We start from the raw sequence: 22,310 nt of genomic DNA, 5'->3' as shown, positions 1-22,310 counted from the left end.
TCTCGCTTGCAATCCGAAAACATTCATGAACTCTTTCATAATTTCACACTTTTTTATGAGCCAGCGGAAGCACACACAGAAGAATGAATGTTTTGAGTTGACTAAACAACTCGGGTAAATCACTAACAAATTTTAACTCAATCCTATGAGTTCCATAATAATTAATGCAGAAAGGATATCCCAGATAAAATGCCATGCCTTGATTGTTGTGTAACTACCTGTTAATATATAACTCTCCATAGGCTTCACTCTTAACTGATGTAATTTTTATAAATGTTTTTGTGCCCTAGGCTTGTTTATGCCCCCCTACACGTTTACATGGAAACAAAAATGTAAAACAGCTTTTTATATGCAGCAAGTCAAAAGAAGTCAAAAAGCTTTTATTGTCATTTCTACTATACACAGTGGTACACAGTACAGTGTTTATGTAGCTTTATGTTGTGTGTTGTAGCTCTTTGTTGTTTAGTGTTCCTCCAGAACCCTGGTGCTACGCTAAACAACATAGAGCTACAACACAACATAAAGCTACATAAAGTGCAACAGACGCCAGACAACAGTACACAAGATAGCGCCAACCAGTAAACCTACTGTATACTCTGAATATACAGTACTGTGCAAAGAGAACTATAAAGACTATAACCAAGATTATATGCAAACACACACAATGCAGTGCAAAAACATACAGTGAGGAAAATAAGTATTTGAACACCCTGCTATTTTGCAATTTCTCCCACTTGGAAATCATGGAGGGGTCTGAAATTGTCATCGTAGGTGCATGTCCACTGTGAGAGACATAATCTAAAAAAAAAAATCCAGAAATCACAATGTATGATTTTTTAACTATTTATTTGTATGATACAGCTGCAAATAAGTATTTGAACACGTGTCCATCAGCTAGAATTCTGACCCTCAAAGACCTGTTAGTCTGCCTTTAAAATGTCCACCTCCACTACATTTATTATCCTAAATTAGATGCACCTGTTTGAGGTCGTTAGCTGCATAAAGACACCTGTCCACCCCATACAATCAATAAGAATCCAACTACTAACATGGCCACGACTAAAGAGCTGTCCAAAGACACTAGAGACAAAATTGTACACCTCCACAAGGCTGGAAAGGGCTACGGGGAAATTGCCAAGCAGCTTGGTGAAAAAAGGTCCACTGTTGGAGCAATCATTAGAAAATGGAAGAAGCTAAACATGACTGTCAATCTCCCTCGGACTGGGGCTCCATGCAAGATCTCACCTTGTGGGGTCTCAATGATCCTAAAGAAGGTGAGAAATCAGCTCAGAACTACACGGGAGGAGCTGGTCAATGACCTGAAAAGAGCTGGGACCACCATTTCCAAGGTTACTGTTGGTAATACACTAAGACGTCATGGTTTGAAATCAAGCATGGCACGGAAGGTTCCCCTGCTTAAACCAGCACATGTCCAGGCACGTCTTAAGTTTGCCAATCAAGTCAAGTCAAGTCAAGTTTATTTGTATAGCGCTTTTCACAACAGACATTGTCTCAAAGCAGCTTTACAGAAAACAACAGTGAAGGTGAATGGTGTGCATTTGTCCCTGATGAGCAAGCCGTGGCGACAGTGGCAAGGAAAAACTCCCTTAGATGATATGAGGAAGAAACCTTGAGAGGAACCAGACTCAAAGGGGAACCCATCCTCATATGGGTGACATCAAGAGTTTGGTCATAAATCTTTCAACAATACAGAACAATTTGTGATCATCATAGATCCAGCATCAGCTTCTCCATGCCAGGGCAACAGACAACATATGACCATTTGGATGATCCAGAGGGGTCATGGGAGAAAGTCATGTGGTTAGATGAGACCAAAATAGAACTTTTGGGTCATAATTCCACTAAACGTGTTTGGAGGAAGAAGAATGATGAGTACCATCCCAAAAACACCATCCCTACTGTGAAGCATGGGGGTGGTAGCATCATGCTTTGGGGGTGTTTTTCTGCACATGGGACAGGGCAACTGCACTGTATTAAGGAGAGGATGACCGGGCCATGTATTGCGAGATTTTGGGGAACAACCTCCTTCCCTCAGTTAGAACATTAAAGATGGGTCGAGGCTGGGTCTTCCAACATGACAATGACCCGAAGCACACAGCCAGGATAACCAAGGAGTGGCTCTGTAAGAAGCATATCAAGGTTCTGGCGTGGCCTAGCCAGTCTCCAGACCTAAACCCAATAGAGAATCTTTGGAGGGAGCTCAAACTCCGTGTTTCTCAGTGACAGGCCAGAAACCTGACTGATCTAGAGAAGATCTGTGTGGAGGAGTGGGCCAAAATCCCTCCTGCAGTGTGTGCAAACCTGGTGAAAAACTTCAGGAAACGTTTGACCTCTGTAATTGCAAACAAAGGCTACTGTACAAAATATTAACATTGACTTTCTCAGGTGTTCAAATACTTATTTGCAGCTGTATCATACAAATAAATAGTTTAAAAAATCATACATTGTGATTTCTGGATTTTTTTTTTAGATTATGTCTCTCACAGTGGACATGCACCTACGATGACAATTTCAGACCCCTCCATGATTTCTAAGTGGGAGAACTTGCAAAATAGCAGGGTGTTCAAATACTTATTTTCCTCACTGTATGTATGGTTATTGGCGAAAAAAGTGTTATGAACATTACTAAAATGCAAAATTATATTATATAGTTCCACAAATGCTAGGATTAATGACATTCAAACAATCAATAGTTTAATAATAGATAGAATAAATGACAAATATGGATATATTTCTAGATTTGATCCTTAAATACATAATGTAAACTAATTCGTTTCGGGAATAAATTATTTTAAGAAATACAAGTGGCATTATGTCACTGTTTTTACTCTCCCATCTGTGACTTTCAAGCCAGTTATCGCAAGTCTTCGTCGTTCGCAGTTAATTCTAGAAGTTGCATCAGATGAATAGACCATAAAAGACCACATCATACTGTATTTTGCATCCTTTTGACACAGAATGCTGATCTGTTGTGTTGTGACTAAACCCTGCACTGGATTTCCCACCATACTAGTGCACATGTATTAACTTGTGTGGTTTTGTGTGCAGCTGTGAGTGGTTATGAAAAATATCGACAAGGCCACTAAACTCATGCCACAATGCCTGTGCATGTAGTGTACTGACAGAGACACTACCTTAGCCATCTAGAGCACTGACTTGTTCGGAGTGATGTAATGTTGCACCACAGTCTGCAATCTCCTGTGGAACTTGCACCTTTTTTTTGTGCACTCACTTCTGATAGTAAACCAACCCGATGCACAAACACGTCTGAGTGTATTGCAATGATGTCATAGTGCAGAGCATCAAATTGATTAATATTGGATTCTGGAATTACTTTTTTTAATGCATTTTTTTTATTAGAAATGGCATTTTAATGCATGCATGTTTTTAAATGTAGTGTTATTTAGGATTTGCGCATTAATAAGAATGCATGCTTCTTTTTTTTTTTTTTTTTTCTAAAAACCGGTTTATACTGCAATATGCGTTGTTTTCCTTCCACACGCACGACACATACAGTGGCATATAAAAACAATCTATTAAACAAAATTTGCCCTAAATGTCCATTTAACTTGGACACATAAAAAGACACAGGCAGGTTTTTGTCTCAACTTGTCCGAGGTGAAACAAAAGCCTAGTTGCTGTTCTTTTCCCCTTCCCTCAGCAGACAATGGCTCGTGTGCGCTTCGTGTTACTGGGCAAAGTGGAACGCTCTGAACGTGCGCTCGAAGCTGATTGGCTGAATTGTCTCCGGGGGGTGTGGTAAGCGACACTGGGGCGGTGCTTTATAACCAGCTTTGTTCTGGCTCATGACATCAGTGTTTGCAGATCAGTCGCTGCTGCACTGAGAGAAGGAGCACTTAACCTGCTGTCGTTGTCTTCTTTGTTACTTCCAGCAGACTCATTTCCTTCACAATTTGGGATTTTTATCATCAAGCACTGGCTAGACATCACCTCCAGGTTTTCAACACAGATTTAGGTAAGTGTGTTTGATATTCTAGACTGTTTTATGGCTTTTGGTTTTGCTTTTTCATTCACTCTTGTTCAGGTTGAAAAACTGAAGCTTTCTTCCAGTAACATGTTGCTGGCAGTGTTTATAAAATGAGGTTAAGTTCGAGAGTAAAACCATGAAATAAATGTTTTTCTTTGAGAGTTGGGAAAAAACTGTTAATTCTTTTAAAGGAGCTAGTTTTTACTAAAGGGTCCATGTAAGGGGGGAAAAAACATCGGGGCATTAAACCATCCACAGAAACGCAGAGGAACCATATTCTTTTAATGCCAAGCAGTTTTATAGCAAAAAGCTGCATTATTATTTTTATTAGCTGTTGCTTCAACATTAGGTTCATTGTTTGAGTTGTTTTCCAATCTGGTTTCTAAGTTGTTCATCTTTTCTTCTCAGGTGTTGAAGCTCATAAGATCCTACAAAAGTTGCACTTCAAGGTTGGGAGTCATGCAGAAGACACACAGTGAAGGTGTTTGGGCTGATGGAGCTTCCCAGCGGCTCTCCTGGAGCGGCCTGGTGCAGAAACTCAGCAGCAGTAACAGCATCGACTCTGATTCTGAACACAGTGGCACAGATGATGGTTCAGACACTGGTAAGTTACACAACTCTTACTGTAATTTTACTTCTTTTTCCACTCAGTCATTAGCTCTCTATATAAAGGATTGACACTTGGTGTTGAACAAAGAAACCTTTTGCACCTTAAAGCCTAAAAGTTAGTAAAGGAGTTCCCATGAAGCAATCTGATCTGCAAATCAACCTTTTCTAAAAGCATTCAATTCTGTAGGTTGAATTGCTTGAATAGTTAGTTGGTGCTTTAAGTTAACCGGTTGTATTATTAAAAAAACCCAGATTATCTGCAGTACTCATCGAAAACTGCATTATGATGTAATTAACTGCATTATGCACGCTGGTTATATTGTGTCCTCATTACTCAGTATTACACTGGATTATATGTATAATTTAAAACCCTTTTTCTTTGCAATCTTTTCCAGGTTCCGTATCTCTTTCGGACTTGTCCCCTCTGGACGCTGACATGTTCTACGACCCGTCCGAGGAGAGCCTGTGTAAAGAAGTAGTCCAACAGATTGCTCTTAGCTTGATTGAAGCGAAAGATTGCACACTGCATTGCTCCAAACTTCTCATCCCCCACAAGCTGCTGGAGCACATAGGGAGCGAACTGGTGCAGCTGGCGGCGAGCGAGCCATGCGGCCTCCGGGGGGCGCTCATCGATCTTTGTGTGCAGCAGGGAGAGATGTTTCACAGCGTAAGTCAGATTGCTGCTGACCCCTGCCTCGTACCCACCTTCCAGCTCACACTCGTCCTCAGGCCAGAGTCCGGGGGCATCTGGCCGAAGATCCAGGGCTTGTTTACTGCAAAGTCCTCATTGACTCCCCTGAGAGGTGCCCTGAAACTCCACACTGGCTTTAGAGTGATCAAAAGAAAACTGTACAGCTCTGAAGAACTGCTTATTGAAGAATGTTGAGCCCTAAGGACCGAATCTGGACATTTCCGAGGCATTCCGGCTCTGTTAGGTCACCGTTTTAGTGATCTGAGAGCTGTCCGAAACCAAGGATGACTTCAAGTGACTACTGTATGTCAATCGACTTTATATTGAAGATGTAACCAGATATTGCAGGTCTCACTTCTGTCACCAGGGTGTTTATACAAAAAGAGAATAGGGTACAAAAATTCATTGATTGCTGTATGTACGTTTAGATACTGCATTCATATTGCACTTCTTTCAGGCAGTTTTCGAATGTCTGGTGCAGTTTTGTTGACTGTTTTGAAATGTTTACCTCACTTTTTATTTTATTTCTCGAAACTGACTGGCAGCTATCTCTTCAACCTGGTCATGTGTCAAATCTTTTTTTTTTTTTTTTTAATCCAGCGAGCACCGTTTCATGATCTTAGTTTGATCTTTTAGTTACAAATGTACTTTTGGCATCTTGATTCCTTTTAAACACGTCATGCATATTCACTTGTGCATCATTTATTTATTTGATATTCAAATACTGTTGCGTTTTATACGTGCATTAAGGAAACACAGAAAATAAATTATTTTTTGAAGAACTCTCTGCTTCAGTTATCTTTTGTGTTCACCACAGATGATTGTTTCATTGTGCTGCAAAACAAAGGTTTAGAAAAGTGGGATTTTAAGGGTTAATCAAACATTAATCTTTAATGGGTCTATTTAGAAGTTGTGTGTGTGGGGGGGGTATTTTCAGGAAGAAATTATGGTTGTAGATTTTGAAAATAACGAATAATTAGTGACCACTTTTGGCAGGTATGACTTTGCATACATTTAAATCTTAATTTTCACTAACAGACAAATTCTTTCCGCTGCTCCCATTATGGGTTGCCACAGCGGCTCATCAGTCTCCATACCCCCCTGTCCTCTACATCTGCCTCTTTCAAACCAACTACCTGCATGTCTTCCTTCACCATATCCATAAACCTCCTCCTTGGCCTTCCTCTTTTCCTCCTTCCTGGCAGCTCCATCCTCAGCATTTTCCTAACGATATACCCCATGTCCCTCCTCTGCACATGTCCTACACACGCTGTCCCTCTAATAAACTCCATTCTAATCCTGTCCATCCTCATCACTCCCAGCGAAAACCTCAACATCTTAAGCTCTGCTACCTCCAGCGCCATCTCCTGTCTTTTACTTAATGTCACTGTCTCTAAACCATACAACAAGAGTATCTGCATAGTGAAAGTTTATAGGACTGTGGTAAGACCTGCTATCACAAATCACTCCTGCCACTCTTCTCAGTCCTTTTTATAAAGTTTAAACCCATGAGCACACAGCGCATCGAAAAAACACAGTTCCATCTTAAACTTAGGTTACTGTCTAAGAAACATGAAGTTCCTCAGACATTGGCCCTTTTAAATACAATAGGTTTATGCCCTGCTATAAAACTGCACACAAGTGAAAATGTTTTTTTTGACAACACAAGTCAGTTCTCATTGAATTATATCAAGTTTATTTCTATAGCGCTTTTCACAAGGGACATTGTCTCAAAGTGGCTTTACAGTATTTAAGAATCAAGGTGAACGGTGTGTGTTTATCCCTGATGAGAAGCCTGGGGCGACTGTGGCGAGGAAAAGCTCTCTTAGATGTTATGAGGAAGAAACCTTGAGAGGAACCAGACCAAAACAATTATGTATGTTTTATAAATTGTTACAGAAGACTTTAATAAACAACCTTCTTCATTTGATTTCATTCACAGTGGATAGTGAACAGATGTACATTGTCTATAGTTGATCAGTTTCCCAATAGCATAATGAGACTTTACTAACTTCACCAATTTGTATCTGAATAATTTTTGGGACTGTTTTATCGAAGGTTTTATCATCATAATGTTAGAAATAGTGTATGCTTGTGCTCTTGCGTTCACATTCAATTAGAAAACTTCATAAAAATGTAGAAATCGACAGAAAAATGTACAGTAATAAGAGAATTCGCATCAGAAGTGCAAATCCAGCAGAGACCGGTATGATCTAGACGTGAATACTGACTACTGGGGAACGTGAGCTGCTGCATGTTTTAGCTTACACAGTCTGCCAAAATCTGGCATGACTCAACCGCGCGCACGCACACGCACACACACACGTACATGCATACACACACGGTTCCACTCTCACTCAATTCTCACTATCCTCCCTTCCTGAAACACACACAGAGCCCACCAGTCCCACCCCTGTGCACACAATGTTACACTTCCTCAGCACGAACGCACAAACCACAACGACTTCAAAAAAGTTCAGCAGTGGCACATAAGATTTTATTGTTTTGTTATAGTCCAGAGGAAAAGCTTTGCTACAGCTTTTAGTTTATTTATTTTAGTCAGCATTGCAAAAATCTAAAAATATATATATATTATTATACTTTTAAAAAAACATCCTGATTTTTTGAATAAATACTACAAAGCTGTGTAAGTCCTTGTGGTGAAGATGAAAGATTAAACTATGGAGTGCTTATTTCTTTTTTATTTACCGTTAATGCTAATATTAGCATGTGACCTAACCTGCATCGCTAAAATCTTAAGTGTACAATTATATAAATTAATAAATTAATACAAAGTGACTAGATCGTGGTATATAGAGGAACCTAATAAAAGGTCTTGCACATCCAGTTTCAGCATGATTAAATGAAACGTGTTTCAGATTGAAGGAAAAATATCTCAAAAGATTGGATCGTTGCTTAACCGAGGTGTAACTCAGGTCTGTAAAGGGCTGGAGGAAGAGCTGTTCTTATACAAACCTGTACAGGACGATCTTTCACTGACACACATCTCTCTATCTCTCATACACATACACACGCAGACACACACACACACACACACACACACACACACACACACACACACACACACACACACACACACACACACACACACACACACACACACGTAGAAATCTGTCTCCCTTGCCTGGATGCCACCAGTCTGCCACAGTTTTAATAAGAAGATTCAATTATACACCTAAAAAAATACAAAAGAAAATAAACAATTAAAACAGTCACAATGATATGAATGTGAAACACACACACACACACACACACACACACCTTGTGGTGGGGCCATACATTCTTCTCACACTGATAAGGGTCAGTTATGGACCACCTAAGAGCCAGGTCAAGCTTGGCAAATCACTAAAGAATTGACAAGGAACTGAAAGAGGACACCGGACAGAGGAGAACTCTGCAAATATGTTGGTACTGGCAAACATTCAGTGCTGCTCTACTGCTGTTTACTCTCCTTTTCTCTAATCAGTTGTATTGGTGAGGCTAAGTGCTTTAAGTGCTGCACAAACATGGCTGAAAATGGGTCTGTTTTAGACTTGTCTGTCTTAAGGATTTTCCTTGACATTAAACTCAACTCTAAAATAGTTAATGGCATTTAAAATGTCATTCAGCACTACATTTAACATTGAATTGTTGGGAAATTCATTTCTATTGTGGTATTGGTGATTCCGCTTTGTATGTCACACTTGTTGATTTTTCTAAAACATCATCCTCTATTATATTCGATTTCTTACTTAAAGCATCATTTCAGAAATGAGGGTTTAACCGCAAAATCTGAAAAAAATCTCTTTCAATAGAACTATTTTCATTAACGTTTTGCAAAAGACACCCCTAGCTGGTGTCATTGTAATTAGGAAACCTGCTTGTATCGGATTTGGTCCGTTATTTTCTTTCGTTCTGCAGAATTTGTTAATGTATATGAGCAAATGAGCACCGTACGCCCCAAATGGTCACGTTCTGCACCTGAGAATTAGTGCACCATAGACAGAAGGCTGCATGGCTTAAGGTTGGTTGTTTTTGTAAACGTTGCCTAAAGTCTGTAGTAACTAATAAAGCAGGGCGTCGATCAGTGTCACGCTTTTTTCCTCACCTGTCGTGATCATGCTGGTTTATCAGTGGACATAAGTCTGAACCTCAGCCAGTCTGGAGCAGCTTGGTGTGCCCATTCTCTGAGCTCTCTGATATAGGTCACTGTCACCGAAATAGCGTGCGCGGTACAGCAAGCCCTCCTCTGTGGACAAACACACACACAAACACGGATATGATATTCAATCTGCATGCTGCAACACTGATCAACAAGTCGTCACAGCAACGTCCCCTTCCCACACTCACAACCATATGTGGGGAAAAAAAGGGCACCCCCGAACCCTTGAGTCACATTGCTGCAGGATTATCAGGGGTCGTATTTACTCACACCGCATCTCTCAGTTCAGGTTCTCAGCTGCTTTTAGTTTTTTTGATACGTGTTGTAAAAGAAAGACGACAATTCCTTCCGAGGAATACTGTTTAAACTGCATTCAGGTGATGGCGTAAGATAATGACGACGCACGCTGTGAGTCAGAATTCAAGCAAAAACAGAGAAAGAAACCTGGACTAATCGTCCTTAGCGATTCTGATTAATGGTGACGCGGTGTGACGTGTCTGCTTGTGTAGAAATAACCAAAAAACCCAAACAACCCAGTGGAAGGAAACGGTTTGTGGTTTTGTGGCTTTGTCTGGAGGACAAAGAGGATAGATCAACAAGTAGTGCTGACTCAGGGAATCAAGTGAAAAAAAAAAAAGAAAAATTCACACACGTCTCCTTGGACCTGTAAAAAAAAAAAAAAAAAAATACACAAGGGTAGAACTTGTGTCTTATCTGGTATAAATCCTCTCTCCTTGCACTCATCTCCTAAAGCCCTTACTAAAAATTAAATAAGGAATTATAGCTTTTTTATTATTACATAAGACATGTGCCTAATTCCAGTCCCCCAACTAGAACTACATAAAGGACTGTTTCATTATAAGGTGTAGTACTGAAAAGTATACAAAATATCATACATACTCAGCAATGCTCAGTTGTTCCTTTTGAATAGACAGTTAAGTGCAGAAACAGCAAGCTAGTCAGCTAATGCAAATATGCAGCGTTAGAGTTTTTACTGTGTTACTATATGTTTTTGCCAGAATAGTTTAACTTTTTCCTTCAGAGGATTTTCATTTCGATAACCTTTTACTTCACATTTTAATGTGTAATATTTTTATATATATCTAATAACCTTTTATACTTCATTTCAGAACGCGCCATTCCTCGCTACTCTAAAACGAATAAATAAATCGACTTAAATGAGTACTCGTCTCATGACCACAACGTCTCATTGTGATTTTTGCAAGAGTTTTCGTAACGGTTCTTTCACTGTGTGCTTGCAGAAAACTGATCGGAAAACTGATTTTTTTTTATTTGGTTTTACCCAAGTACACATGTAAAAGGAGTACTTCTCATTAAAGCATTTCACTGCATGTCGTACCCTGTATGTATGTGACAAATAAAATTTGATTTGATTTGATTTGATGCTTTAACTTGTGTTATATTTATGTTTAACAAATGCAATGCAAAGTGCTAATCTGTTTTAATAGTTACAAGCAGTTTGTCAAGTAAAAAATTAAAATAAATAATAAAAAAACAAATAAAAAACACGATCGATCGAGTGTGAAGAAAAAACAAATTTATAATTATATTAAAGATTTTTCTGCAGATGTCTGTGGGATTTAGTGCTATTTCTGGGCCTGAAGTTAATTAAGGAATAAAAATGCCACTTCTGATAATGACAATTGTACTTAGGACCAGTACTGGATTTCTGTGTTCTGTAGTTCACATTTGGACAGTAATCTACAAGCAGTCTACATGTTAAGCTGAAATCAATTATGTTGTATTGTAGTGTAGTTTAGTGTAGTATGGGGTATAGGGTAGTGTATTGTCAGCATATTTTACCTTATTGAAAATATTTGCTTAATTTGGTGCCCATTTCCTATTGCCTAATTTGAGGAAGTGACCTAGACATGGTTGAAAAACCTCACATCCTGTGACAGATCTAACCAAGAAAAACCAAGAGACCTTAGAAGCAATAAAGGTGACCAGAAAACTGGCCCTCCTGATAAATATCGATGGACCTTATAAACTTAACTACAAGTCTAAATACAGATTTAAAGTAGAGTATAGCTCTAAATACAAAAGATAAAAAAATATAAAAGGCAATGTTTATTATGAAGGTGCAAATCAGAGGGTGGCTTATTCCTCTCTACCTCAGGTGTCCACAAACTACGGCCCGTGGGCTGAATAAGGCCCGCCTCCACATTTGAAACGGCCAGAAATATATTTTGAAATGTGCATTTTAAATATATGTTGTACTCATATCATTGATAATAAAAATTGGCTTTATTCATTTCAAGGCACCGAAAGTTAGTTAAAAATCCATGTCATTATCAGAGCGGCCTCTAGAGGCGAATTGCTGAGTCCACATGCTGTTAGTTTTTATACAAGTGAAACTGCGTGCTGCACAGAGAGCGCTATATTATATTTATTATATTATAATTTATCAATTATAATTTTATTTATTATTGGATTCATTCCTTTGCACATTTTTATGATCCAGTACTTTTTTGTAATAAAGAGTGCTGCGTTTGTTTGTTTCTTATCCATTTGTTTTTTATTCATTTTAAAAACTATCGGTTGATTAATCGGTTATCGGTAATGACGATCCAACCTCGGTATTGGTCAAATCCACTATGGTCGACCTCTAATAACCTAATTATTTGTTAGATTCACCCTCCAACCATATGCATAAGTAAGTAAATGTTATGATTTCAATGGCAATGAAAATGAAAAAAACCTCATTTAACTTCCATGAAAAAGGCTATATATGTCTTGAAAAGTAGTGCTTCGCCCCATTAAAGAAAGGAAAAATTATGTGGCCCTCACAAAAAAAAGTTTGGGGTCCTCTGCTCTACCTCATTGAGCACTGCATTTGGGCTGACAGCATTAAACTCTGATCAACCCATGGCTTCAGATTAGCATGTTATGCAAGTACGAGATCAAAGTTCTAACTGGAAAGTAAAGGATTATCTGTTTATAAACCAGACTTGTGTATGAAGGTGTATAAAGGAACAGTGGAATAATTTAGAATCGTGTTTGTAGGAAGAAAAGCACATACTGTGTTGCTTCTCCTTCCAGCAGCTGTTGCGGAGATTGGAGATGTAGTCTTCCTCAACGCTGCGCTCCACCTGTCTCAGGTTCGCGCCGCTGTGCTCCTGACTGAAGCGCTCGCTCACGTAGTACGGCACGTGCAGGGTCTCAGTCATCCGCTTCTGTGTATGACCTACAGAACTGCAACCCAAAACAGCACACGTGTTTAAAAAAACAGAGAATCTGATCACGTATAGACTGCATCTGAGTTAATTAAGCATCGGTTTTTAAAAAGCCTTCATATTATTCATTCAAATTCTCAAATCAGGGAGCAAAAGAAAGAACAGAGATAGGATGATGGTGGAAATCTCTGAAACACTTCTCTTTCAACACAAACTGCATGTGATAGGCAGTCAGGGTCAAAGGGACGAGTGAAGAGATCATGTTCTTAGGTTATGCTCTGGCCCAAATCAGCCCAGTCTGCTGAGGGTTTTTATCTCACCATCATTATCACTCAGGGGTGGTCAGACTGTGGAATATGACATGAGGGTTCAGTTAAAGACTAGTGTGGACCTAGATAAGAACCTGAGCAGCATGCACAGCCCCAAGACACAGTTCACAAGTGTTTTTTTTTTTTTTAAAGAAAAGAACAAGGAGATTGCAACTTATAAACTATGTGTATTAATTTCAGATGGTTTAAAAAAGAAAAAAAAAGGATGGGTCATAAGTATATAAGACTGAGTGGTTGATTCCTGAAAGTGTTTCTTTCAGAGAACTTAGATCATTTTTTGTCATTGTAGTGATGACAGTATTTCCAGTAAAAAAAAACTGTAATTCATTGCTTAATAACTGTCTAAATATGAATCTAGCTGCAATTTCAGTTACGCTGAAGAGGAAAATTGCTGGCCCTTCTAACAAAATTATGGCTTCTCTAGTTAAAAATATCAGGAAAAAACAAATAAAAGGCTTAAAGCGTGCCAAAAAACTGCACATGTGCGCATTTTGTATAATATTAACATGCCTTTTCGTTACAGTTTTATATATCAGTTAAATTACTTTAGCTGTAAATTAGCTCTGTGTGTGTGTGTGTGTGTGTGTGTGTGTGTGTGTGTGTGTGTGTGTGTGTGTGTGTGTGTGTGTGTGTGTGTGTGTGTGTGTGTGTGTTAAATGACCCATCTGTGGTAGGGAATTATAAATCGGTCGTATCTGCTGGAGCTGGAGCTGAAGCTGGCTCGTCACTCCACAAATATGATTAGCTATTGATTAACAGTCCAGTCAGTGACGGCATCAGCACACAGCTGGATTATCCAATAGTACTACACGTCCACACAGTCATCACGTCCTCATGGGTCTTACCAAACCTCCAGTGAGTGAACAGTGTGGACAAATACACCTCAATTCAGTCCTGATCTACACCTTTCACTGAGGCACTTATGTCAAGTGTCAAATTATTACTTACTTTAATAATAATAATAACAAAACTGTTTACAGTGTAGGGACGAAGTACCTTAACAGACTCGTAGAGAGGTTAAAAAAGGTTCAGTGTATTAATAGGAAGTGACAGCCAATTTTTTTTGTGTAAATAAGACAGCTGTTTAGATGTCAACATAGATATCTGAGCAAATGAATGGCAAATTATAGAACTGTGTGTTTCATATGCAAAACAGATTTTCAATTAAACCCTTGTTTTTATGATGAATGAGTCAAACGTGTGAACCTACGGTCTGTAGTTGAGGCTGTAGGGAGGATCAGCCACCATCATCTGGCTGAGAGTGGACACAATAACAAGGATGAGTATAGGCATGAGCTGGACCAAGAGAGCCAAACCACCCTGTAGTACAACACACACACACACACACACACACATTTAAAGAAACCTTAAAATGAACTTAAAGCCCAGTCTAGCCAGTATGCCAAAATATAGCTCTAGTACAAAATTAATTAACTATTAATGAATTAACACTAAAAAGCAAATACATGTATAAGGGTTAACAAAGTAGCTAGCAAATGACACAAACAATTTATCAGTACCATCAATAAAAATATGACAAAGAGAAAGCAAGTATGCATTGTATAGTTAGCTATAACAAAATGTGTTTGTGTGAAATAACTCATCAGGTTTCTACATCTGAGAGCCACAACGCCTCTAGTGCCACTACAGTATAGTGAACATGTCCCATACACAGCTCACTGCTGCCCTCTATTGTTCAACACATACCAAGGCTCTTACTGCACATCATCCTGCAATCGTGATGTTCATAAACAATCTTATTAACGAGTGCACTCCAAGTCCAACCAATGCCCAGGTTTTGAATACTCTACACAAAGCCTGCTGTGATCCCACAATTTTAAAAGTACTGTGAGGAAACAAGAGTTTCACAAACTTCCTGTATAGCCAAAACCCTCCCATTTGGCCATAAGGATATGGAGGCCTGAATATTACACCCTCCTTCCCTATAATGCTGCAACAAATTTGGATGTCTTTGCATAATAATTCCTGTTTATTGAAACTAAAAGGCCCAAACCTGTGTACCAGGGCATTGTTTTCCTGTTAAAGAGCCATGAAGTCATGGTTTGTCAGGGGTGATGTGGAAGAAATTGAGTGTCTTGCACAAAGCCTTGACCTTAACATTTCTCGGATTGGAACTCAAAATGTCTTACTAAAGATCTTGAGGCTGGATGAGCACAAATCCTCATAGCTGTGCTCTTCGAGCTAATGGAAAGTCTTCCTAAAAGAGGGTGCGGAATATGGAATGAAAGGCACAGCAATTGAAATGGAATGAAAGGCACAGTGTCTTCCAATTGCCATAAATGTAAATGCATGTACAGGAGTGTGATGTTAAGGCGTCCACAAACTTTTGACCATGCAGTGTAGCCTGTAGATAAGATTTATTTATTACGTAGGATACTAATCCACTAATTACAACTATTTTCTTTATTTTTCTTTATTCTTTTTACTTATATAACTACATAATGTTGCAGATCTAACTATGCAATAACTCAGATTGTCCACAACAGTAAGAAGAATAACAAAGTGCTTTAAAGATTCATTCTCAAAGCTCCTGAATGTTCATTTTGGTTAACAGAGCTGTAGAACCTGTTTACTTACACCCCTTTCTTCTCGTCTTGCACCTTGCTGTCGGCTGAAGTGCATTCGCCCGTTGCTGTACATGTGAACATTACCTGAGAAAACAATTTGGCAAGAATAAAATCAGATCTGACATCTCAAAGTAACACAGTCTCAAAAACACACTAAGGATGCACTGAGTAGACTGCAAGAGCTTGTACAAGAGCGATCAAATGCATGGCAACACACACCTGGCTAATCAGATTTAAATATTCAAATCACTGCTTAGCATTTTGACATTGTTAACAAGCTATGAAAAAATATATATAGCCACATCCGGATACATGTTCCTGCAGAGAGCAACACTGTCACAGTGTGCAAAAGCTGAGTATCAGGAAGTCTTTTTGTCTCATAATGCAGTGTCACAGAGCAAACCAACACATGGACACTCACTAGAGGGAAATCCTCCGCCGAAGAACATGTTAAATAGATCCTCTGGGGAGATATCAGCCTGGAAGTCTCGCTCGGAGTGCCTTCGTCTGCCAGGGCAGCTTTTCACCTCGCCGTACTGATCATAGTGGCGCCTCTTCTCCGGGTTGGCCAACACGGCATATGCGTTCCCGATAGCTGCGAACACAAAGCAACAATATTAACATACAACTACAATGAATTTGCATGAAACTCCAGGAACGATGACCAGATTGTGCCTTACATACATCTGCACTGATATTTATCTATATATACACACACCGTACATACTGAACATCCTGCCTAATATTTCATATTTATGTATACATATATTTAATGTACTTGTTTATTCAGCTTTGCTGTACCTTTTCCCAGTGCATTAGCCTTATAACCTTCTTCTAAATGATTATTACAACAGTGTCTGCACATTTCTGTCTGTCTGTCTGTCTGTCTGTCTGTCTGTCTGTCTGTCTGTCTGTCTGTCTGTCTGTCTGTCTGTCTGTCTGTCTGTCTGTCTGTCTGTCTGTCGACAAATACCACTTCCAGCTGTCCCATTTCTTTAATACAGTGATGTTGAAAAACGCTCATACATTACTCACTATGATAAGTACAGTAGAAGTGGCATTAAGCAGTGTCAAGAGAAAGCTTGAATTCCTTTCCAATGTAAATAAGCTACAGTACTAAAATGTCATGGTCACCTTTAAAAGCTTCCGTAGCACCAGGTGCATGATTCTTATCAGGATGAAACTTCAGCGCCAATTTCCGATACGCCTTTTTCAGATCGTCGTCCGAAGCGTCTTTCTGCACCCCGAGAATCTCGTAGTAGCTTTTACATTGTTTTATTCTGCCAAGAACAGAACAGCACTCATAAGAAGACATGGACAAGCTTTATATTTTATCATCTGTGTAAAAATAGGCACTAACTGTTCTAAACAAACCTCTAGAACTTATGGAGAACAGGAGTCAAGGATGACTGAAAGGGTGAACTTATTTCGAGCAGATTAGAGAAATCATGATCTTAAGAAAAACAGGCTCAGACAGAGACTGATTTACAATTATTTCAATATAAATTGATACAAGTGCCAATGAAGAGACGGGAAAATCATTTCAGTCATGCTAATCATGTGACTTTTTTTTGTGTGGTGTGCAAATTTACTGCAATGCTTCAGCAGACATACTTCTTCTTTTACAGAGATTTGGGGAAACTGCTGCTCTTCATGTGCATTTTGAACAAACATGACTGTTGACTGGTTTACTCAGCATGCATGATACAAATTATTTAGTGAGCAGCTGATGGTTAACTGTTACTGGGAAAACAAAAAAAACTGGTGGTGGATTTCCGTAGGCACAAACAAACTTCATCATTACCACCAGTGAACATTCAGGAAAAGGACATTGTGAGAGTGGACTCTTACAAATACCTGGGTGTTCATCTGAACAGCAAACTGGACTGGACAGATAATACTGAGGCAATTTATAAGAAAGGGCAGAGCAGACTCTTTCTGCTGAGGAAACTAAGGTCATTTGGACTGCAGAGAGAGCTACTAAAGACCTTTTTGACTCTGTGGTGGCCATATTCTATGGTGTGGTCTGCTGGTGCAGCAGCATCTCTACTGCAGACACTAAGAGACTGGACAAGCTGATCAGGAAGGCCAGCTCAGTCCTGGGGTTTACACTGTACACTGTACAGGAGGTGAGAAAAAGGAGGATGGTAGCAAAATGATCATCATTGCTGGAGAACGCCTCTCAACCCCTGTATGAAACAGTTTTATCGCTGAGCAGCTCCTTCAGTGACAGACTGTTACATCCTAAGTGTCAGAAGGAGCGATACAGAAGGTCTTTTCTCCCTGCTGCTATTAGACTTTACATTCGAAGCTGCTCCCAGTGAACCAGTTACCATAATACACACTGTTATTATTGTTTAACTGTGTGCAATATTACCTGCAATACGTGCGTAACATTACTAGTGGTCTCTTGTTTTTTCTTATTTGTATTTATACATTATGTTGTGTATATACTGTATACTATAGTATGTCTATTTTTTTTTTTATAATTGCATTCATTTTTTTCTTTGCTGCTGTAACAGAGAAATTTCCCCACTGTGGGACAAATAAAGGTAGATCTTATATTATCTTATATTATTTAAAAGGCTACCTTGCAAATGTATGATTATTGTCTTTTATTTCATTCTGTTTTAATAAAAAAAATAATAATTAAACGTTACACACACTGAACTTCAATGCCAGTGTAATTTAGCATAAATACAAAAAGGATTCTAGAGCCCACACCTTTTGTTATTGATTAAAGTGTATGTGGGAAATAAGAATGAGAAATGCTGTAGCTGCCAGGTGAGAATTTCAATTCCACAACCCTTACCTTTTCACAGCATCTACTTGTTCTGTAGTGTATGATTTGGCTGATTCGGATTTCCTGTCCTCTGCTGCACTGTGGTTATTAGCACTGGACTGGTCTTCCTCAGGACCCTCGCTGTCTCCTGGAGAACTGCTTTCAGTGGATGCAGCAGCAAGAGACTCGAACAACGCTGCACACATCAAAAGGTAAAGAAAATTAACAATAGCAGTCTATTAGAAAAATAATCACATATGACGACTACTACTTCTGCTTTCAGCGGCTCCCATTAGGGGTCGCCACAGCAGATCATCCATCTCCATACCCCCCTGTCCTCTACATCTGCCTATTTTAAACCAAATACCTGCATGTCTTCCTTTACCACATCCATAAAACTCCATCTTGGCCTTCCTCTTTTCCTCCTTCCTGACGGCTCCAACCTCAGCATTCTCCTACCGATATACCCCATGTCCCTTTTCTGCACATGTCCAAACCATTTCAATTTCACCTCTCTCACCTTGTCTCCAAAACATCCTACATGCGCTATCCCTCTAATAAACTAATTTCTAATCCTGTCCATCCTCATCCATCTTCAGCTCTGCTACCTCAAGCTCCACCTCCTGTCTTTTACTCAATGCCACTGTCTCTAAACCAATCTCAGGTCTCACCACAGTCCTATAAACTTTCCCTTTCACTCTTACAGATACCCTTCTATCACAAATCACTCCTGCTATCACTCTTCTGCACCCACTCCACCCTGCCTGCACTCTTTTCTTTACTTCTCTAACACACTCTCCATTACTTTGCACTGTTGACCCCAGGTACCTGAACTCCTCCACTTCTCCACCTCTTCTCCCTGCAACCGCATCACTCCACTGCCCTCCCTCTCATTCACACACATGTACTCTGTCTTACTCCTATTGACATTCATTCCCCTTCTCTCCAGTGCATACCTCCACCTCTTCAGGCTCTTCTCAACCTGCTCCCTACTCTCACTACAAATAACAATAGCATCCACAAACATCATAGTCCACAGAGACTCCTGTCTAATCTCGTCAGTCAAGCTTTCCATCACCACTTCAAACAGGAAAGGGCTCAGAGCAGATCCTTGATGCAGTCCAACCTCCACCTTGAACCAGTCTGTCGTTTTTACTGCACACTTCACTGCTCTCACATACCTGACTTCCTCATACAATACCACAACTCCTCTCTCCGCACCCTGTCGTATGCTTTCTCTAAATCCACAAACACACAATGCAACTTCTTTGGACCTTCTCTATACTTCTCCATTAACATTCTCGAAAAAGAAATAATCCGTCTGTGGTGCTCTTCCCCGTCATGAAACCATACTGTTGCTCACAGGTGATCACCTCTTCTCTCAACCTGGCTCCCACTACTCTTTTCCATAACTTCATGGTGTGACTGATCAACTTTCTTCCCCCCTCTCCACCATCTTATTCTTCTTTTATGTCACCCTATGCTGCTTCTTCTTCCTAAAATATGTATTTAAATCACATATGACTACTGAAAGCTAAAAAAAAAAATTAAGAGCTGGAAGTAAAACAAAAGCAATTTCACAACCTGCACACAGTCAGTAATTGCGGGTAATATGGCAAAATATCTGAGCACAATACTCCATAATAATTATAGTTAATAATAATAATAATAATAATAATATTTAGTTCTCACAGGCATAAAGCAAGCTGTGTAAGATTTTCTTAGCTATTATACTCAGCCGTATTAAATTAGCCACAAACCCACAACTGACACAGCTGTTATCTAAAGGGCTACTCGTAGATCTGCAGATGTAGGATTACTACCTTTTTCTTTCATTCTGAATAATTATCATCATCTCATTATAAATAGAGGTACTCTAATAATTACCCAATCCACTAACTTAACCTTTTTAAAGCATCTACTTGTTCTATGCATTCAACTTCGGTTGTGCCCAGGAACCGTAGCTCAAACTATGAAAAGACGACTCTTACAGTAACAAGGTGTAGGATTGATCCAACTGGTGGACACCACAAAATATCACAAAATATAAATATAATATTTCCCCAGTTCCTGGGCTTGTTTGTGTCTTCTGTGTTTCACACCTGATCATATTCCAGTACTTCTTGTGTGTCTCAGCACAGCTTAATGACTTGGTTAGTTCACAATAGCATATTCAATTGATGATAGAGCGTATTGAAGTAATAAAAGTGGTAAGATTTGTAGTACTCAGACATACAAATATTTGAATGGATAATGTCAGAAGGATGCTGTTAAAATTTTTATATATCATGCTCATTACAAATGGATTATGACTATCGTGATTTATTCTATTATTAATAATTGATATCTATCCATCAAGCTGCCTTGAAACCTGGTGAACAGCAATACAGGACCACTGTGATTAGAATGCATGGAAAGACAAATGTATAATAATAGAACAATAACAAATATCCCATATGAACCAATTCATCACACTGAATAAAATAAAATACAATTTCACATTTTTAGACAATGACACATTTCTCTCGCATTGTTTTCAGTTAGAATGAACCTCCCACCCCCAAAAAAGGAGCCTAAATATAGGCAGTGTGATCAGATTGTGAGGACATGTCCAGCCGTACTTCGAAGACATTTAGATATAAAATATATATTTAAAAACATGATAAAGACGACCGCCGACTCTTATATGACATAAAGATTAGACCCAGGCTTAGCGAATGCGAGGAAATTAGCTAGTCGGCTTATCACTGCTTACCCTGTGCCTTATCGGTCGGAAACAGTCTCTGTGCTTTTTCTAAAAACCGTTTTGCTTTATCCACTTCGTTTCTCTTTATTGCTTTGACCGCAATCTCGATACATCTTTCCGCTTCGTCCTTGTTCACTTCCATTACGCTCTATATGTCATAAAGGACTTGAGAAGTAGCAACATAAATAAACGTTTAGCATATCCAGGCGGCGCCTTCTGATGACGTCAGACAGCGAGCACTGTTACACAAACTGACATTTGATTTGTCTCTCCCTGTGTGAGGATTTAATGTTGTTTTGTCGTTTTCCAGCTCAATCAAATTAATTATTAATGTCTCTGTATGATTATTGCAATACTAACAATACTACAATACAATATTTGCCCAGGCGCAGGACAATGCCATCATTATAAAGCGACACATTTTGTGGTCTTGGCTCTGGTGGGATTTGGTGTCCTCCATGTTACATGTTTGCATATCAGAAATCCTTCTGGAGCATATATATATATATATATATATATATATATATATATATATATATATATATATATATATATATATATATATATATATATATATATATATACACACACACACATACATACATACACACACACAAATATCCGGCTTGGAGCAAAAGCATCCGGATTTAACAGAGCAAAACTAACACTTGCACTTCCAAAATACAGGCAGCATATTAATTGTCCCACAAGAGAGAAAAGCACACTGGATCATTACATACACCATTCTTAAGAACGCATATCGCTCTGTACCACGGGCATCTTTTGGGAACTCCGATCACCATCTTATTCCAACATACAGGCAGAAACTAAAATCTGCTAAGCCTTTAGTCAAAACAGTGAAGAGATGGACCAGTGAGGCAAAGCAGGAACTACAAGACTGCTTTGACTGCACTGATTGGAGTGTCTTTGGGGCTGGAACTGACAGCCTGGATGAACTGACTAACACTGTGACATCTTACATCAGTTTTTGTGAAGACGTGTGTGCCAACCAAAACCTTCTGCAAATTCAGTAACAGCAAGCCATGGTTCACAGCCAAACTGAAAAAACTTTTAAAAAATGCCAAGAAAGATGCCTACAGAGGGAAGGACAAAGCACTGTACAAGCAGGCCGGAAACTTTGTCTTGCTAAAGTTCAGGAGAAGGTTGTTCTCCTGGCACCATCTCTCCAGGTTTTTA

The 22,310-nt window shown here is 39.1% G+C and overlaps 3 protein-coding genes across 4 annotated transcripts in view; 1 reads left to right on the top strand and 2 right to left on the bottom strand.

Moving 5' to 3' along the window:
- The window catches only part of ascc1 (activating signal cointegrator 1 complex subunit 1), a 62,106-nt gene that overhangs the window by 18,355 nt on the left and 21,441 nt on the right, over positions 1-22,310 (bottom strand). The window lies entirely within an intron of this gene.
- On the top strand, positions 3,822-6,091 carry ddit4 (DNA-damage-inducible transcript 4). The gene is made up of 3 exons (XM_083557624.1): positions 3,822-3,997; positions 4,418-4,613; positions 5,014-6,091. Exons 2-3 carry the CDS (start codon positions 4,469-4,471, stop codon positions 5,502-5,504), a joined length of 636 nt encoding a protein of 211 aa, XP_083413750.1. The 5' UTR covers positions 3,822-3,997; positions 4,418-4,468; the 3' UTR covers positions 5,505-6,091.
- LOC310735063 (dnaJ homolog subfamily B member 12-like) lies at positions 7,785-21,357 on the bottom strand. Of its 2 annotated transcripts, XM_083557622.1 has the most exons (10): positions 21,123-21,356; positions 18,398-18,563; positions 16,720-16,865; positions 16,007-16,180; positions 15,596-15,669; positions 14,208-14,317; positions 12,515-12,687; positions 9,418-9,558; positions 8,434-8,505; positions 7,785-8,367 (listed from the first exon to the last, which is right to left on the bottom strand). In XM_083557622.1, exons 1-8 carry the CDS (start codon positions 21,253-21,255, stop codon positions 9,440-9,442), a joined length of 1,095 nt encoding a protein of 364 aa, XP_083413748.1. In that variant the 5' UTR covers positions 21,256-21,356; the 3' UTR covers positions 7,785-8,367; positions 8,434-8,505; positions 9,418-9,439. The 2 variants fall into 2 exon arrangements, with proteins under 2 accessions (XP_083413748.1, XP_083413749.1); XM_083557623.1 differs by lacking the exons at positions 7,785-8,367; positions 9,418-9,558 and having other exon boundaries at positions 8,451-8,505; positions 21,123-21,357.

The sequence above is a fragment of the Silurus aristotelis genome (assembly GCF_946808225.1).
Source record: "Silurus aristotelis genome assembly, chromosome: 12".
Classification (NCBI taxonomy): domain Eukaryota; kingdom Metazoa; phylum Chordata; class Actinopteri; order Siluriformes; family Siluridae; genus Silurus; species Silurus aristotelis.
Note: the sequence above shows the minus strand (reverse complement) of the source record. Positions and strands in the feature narration are given on the sequence as shown.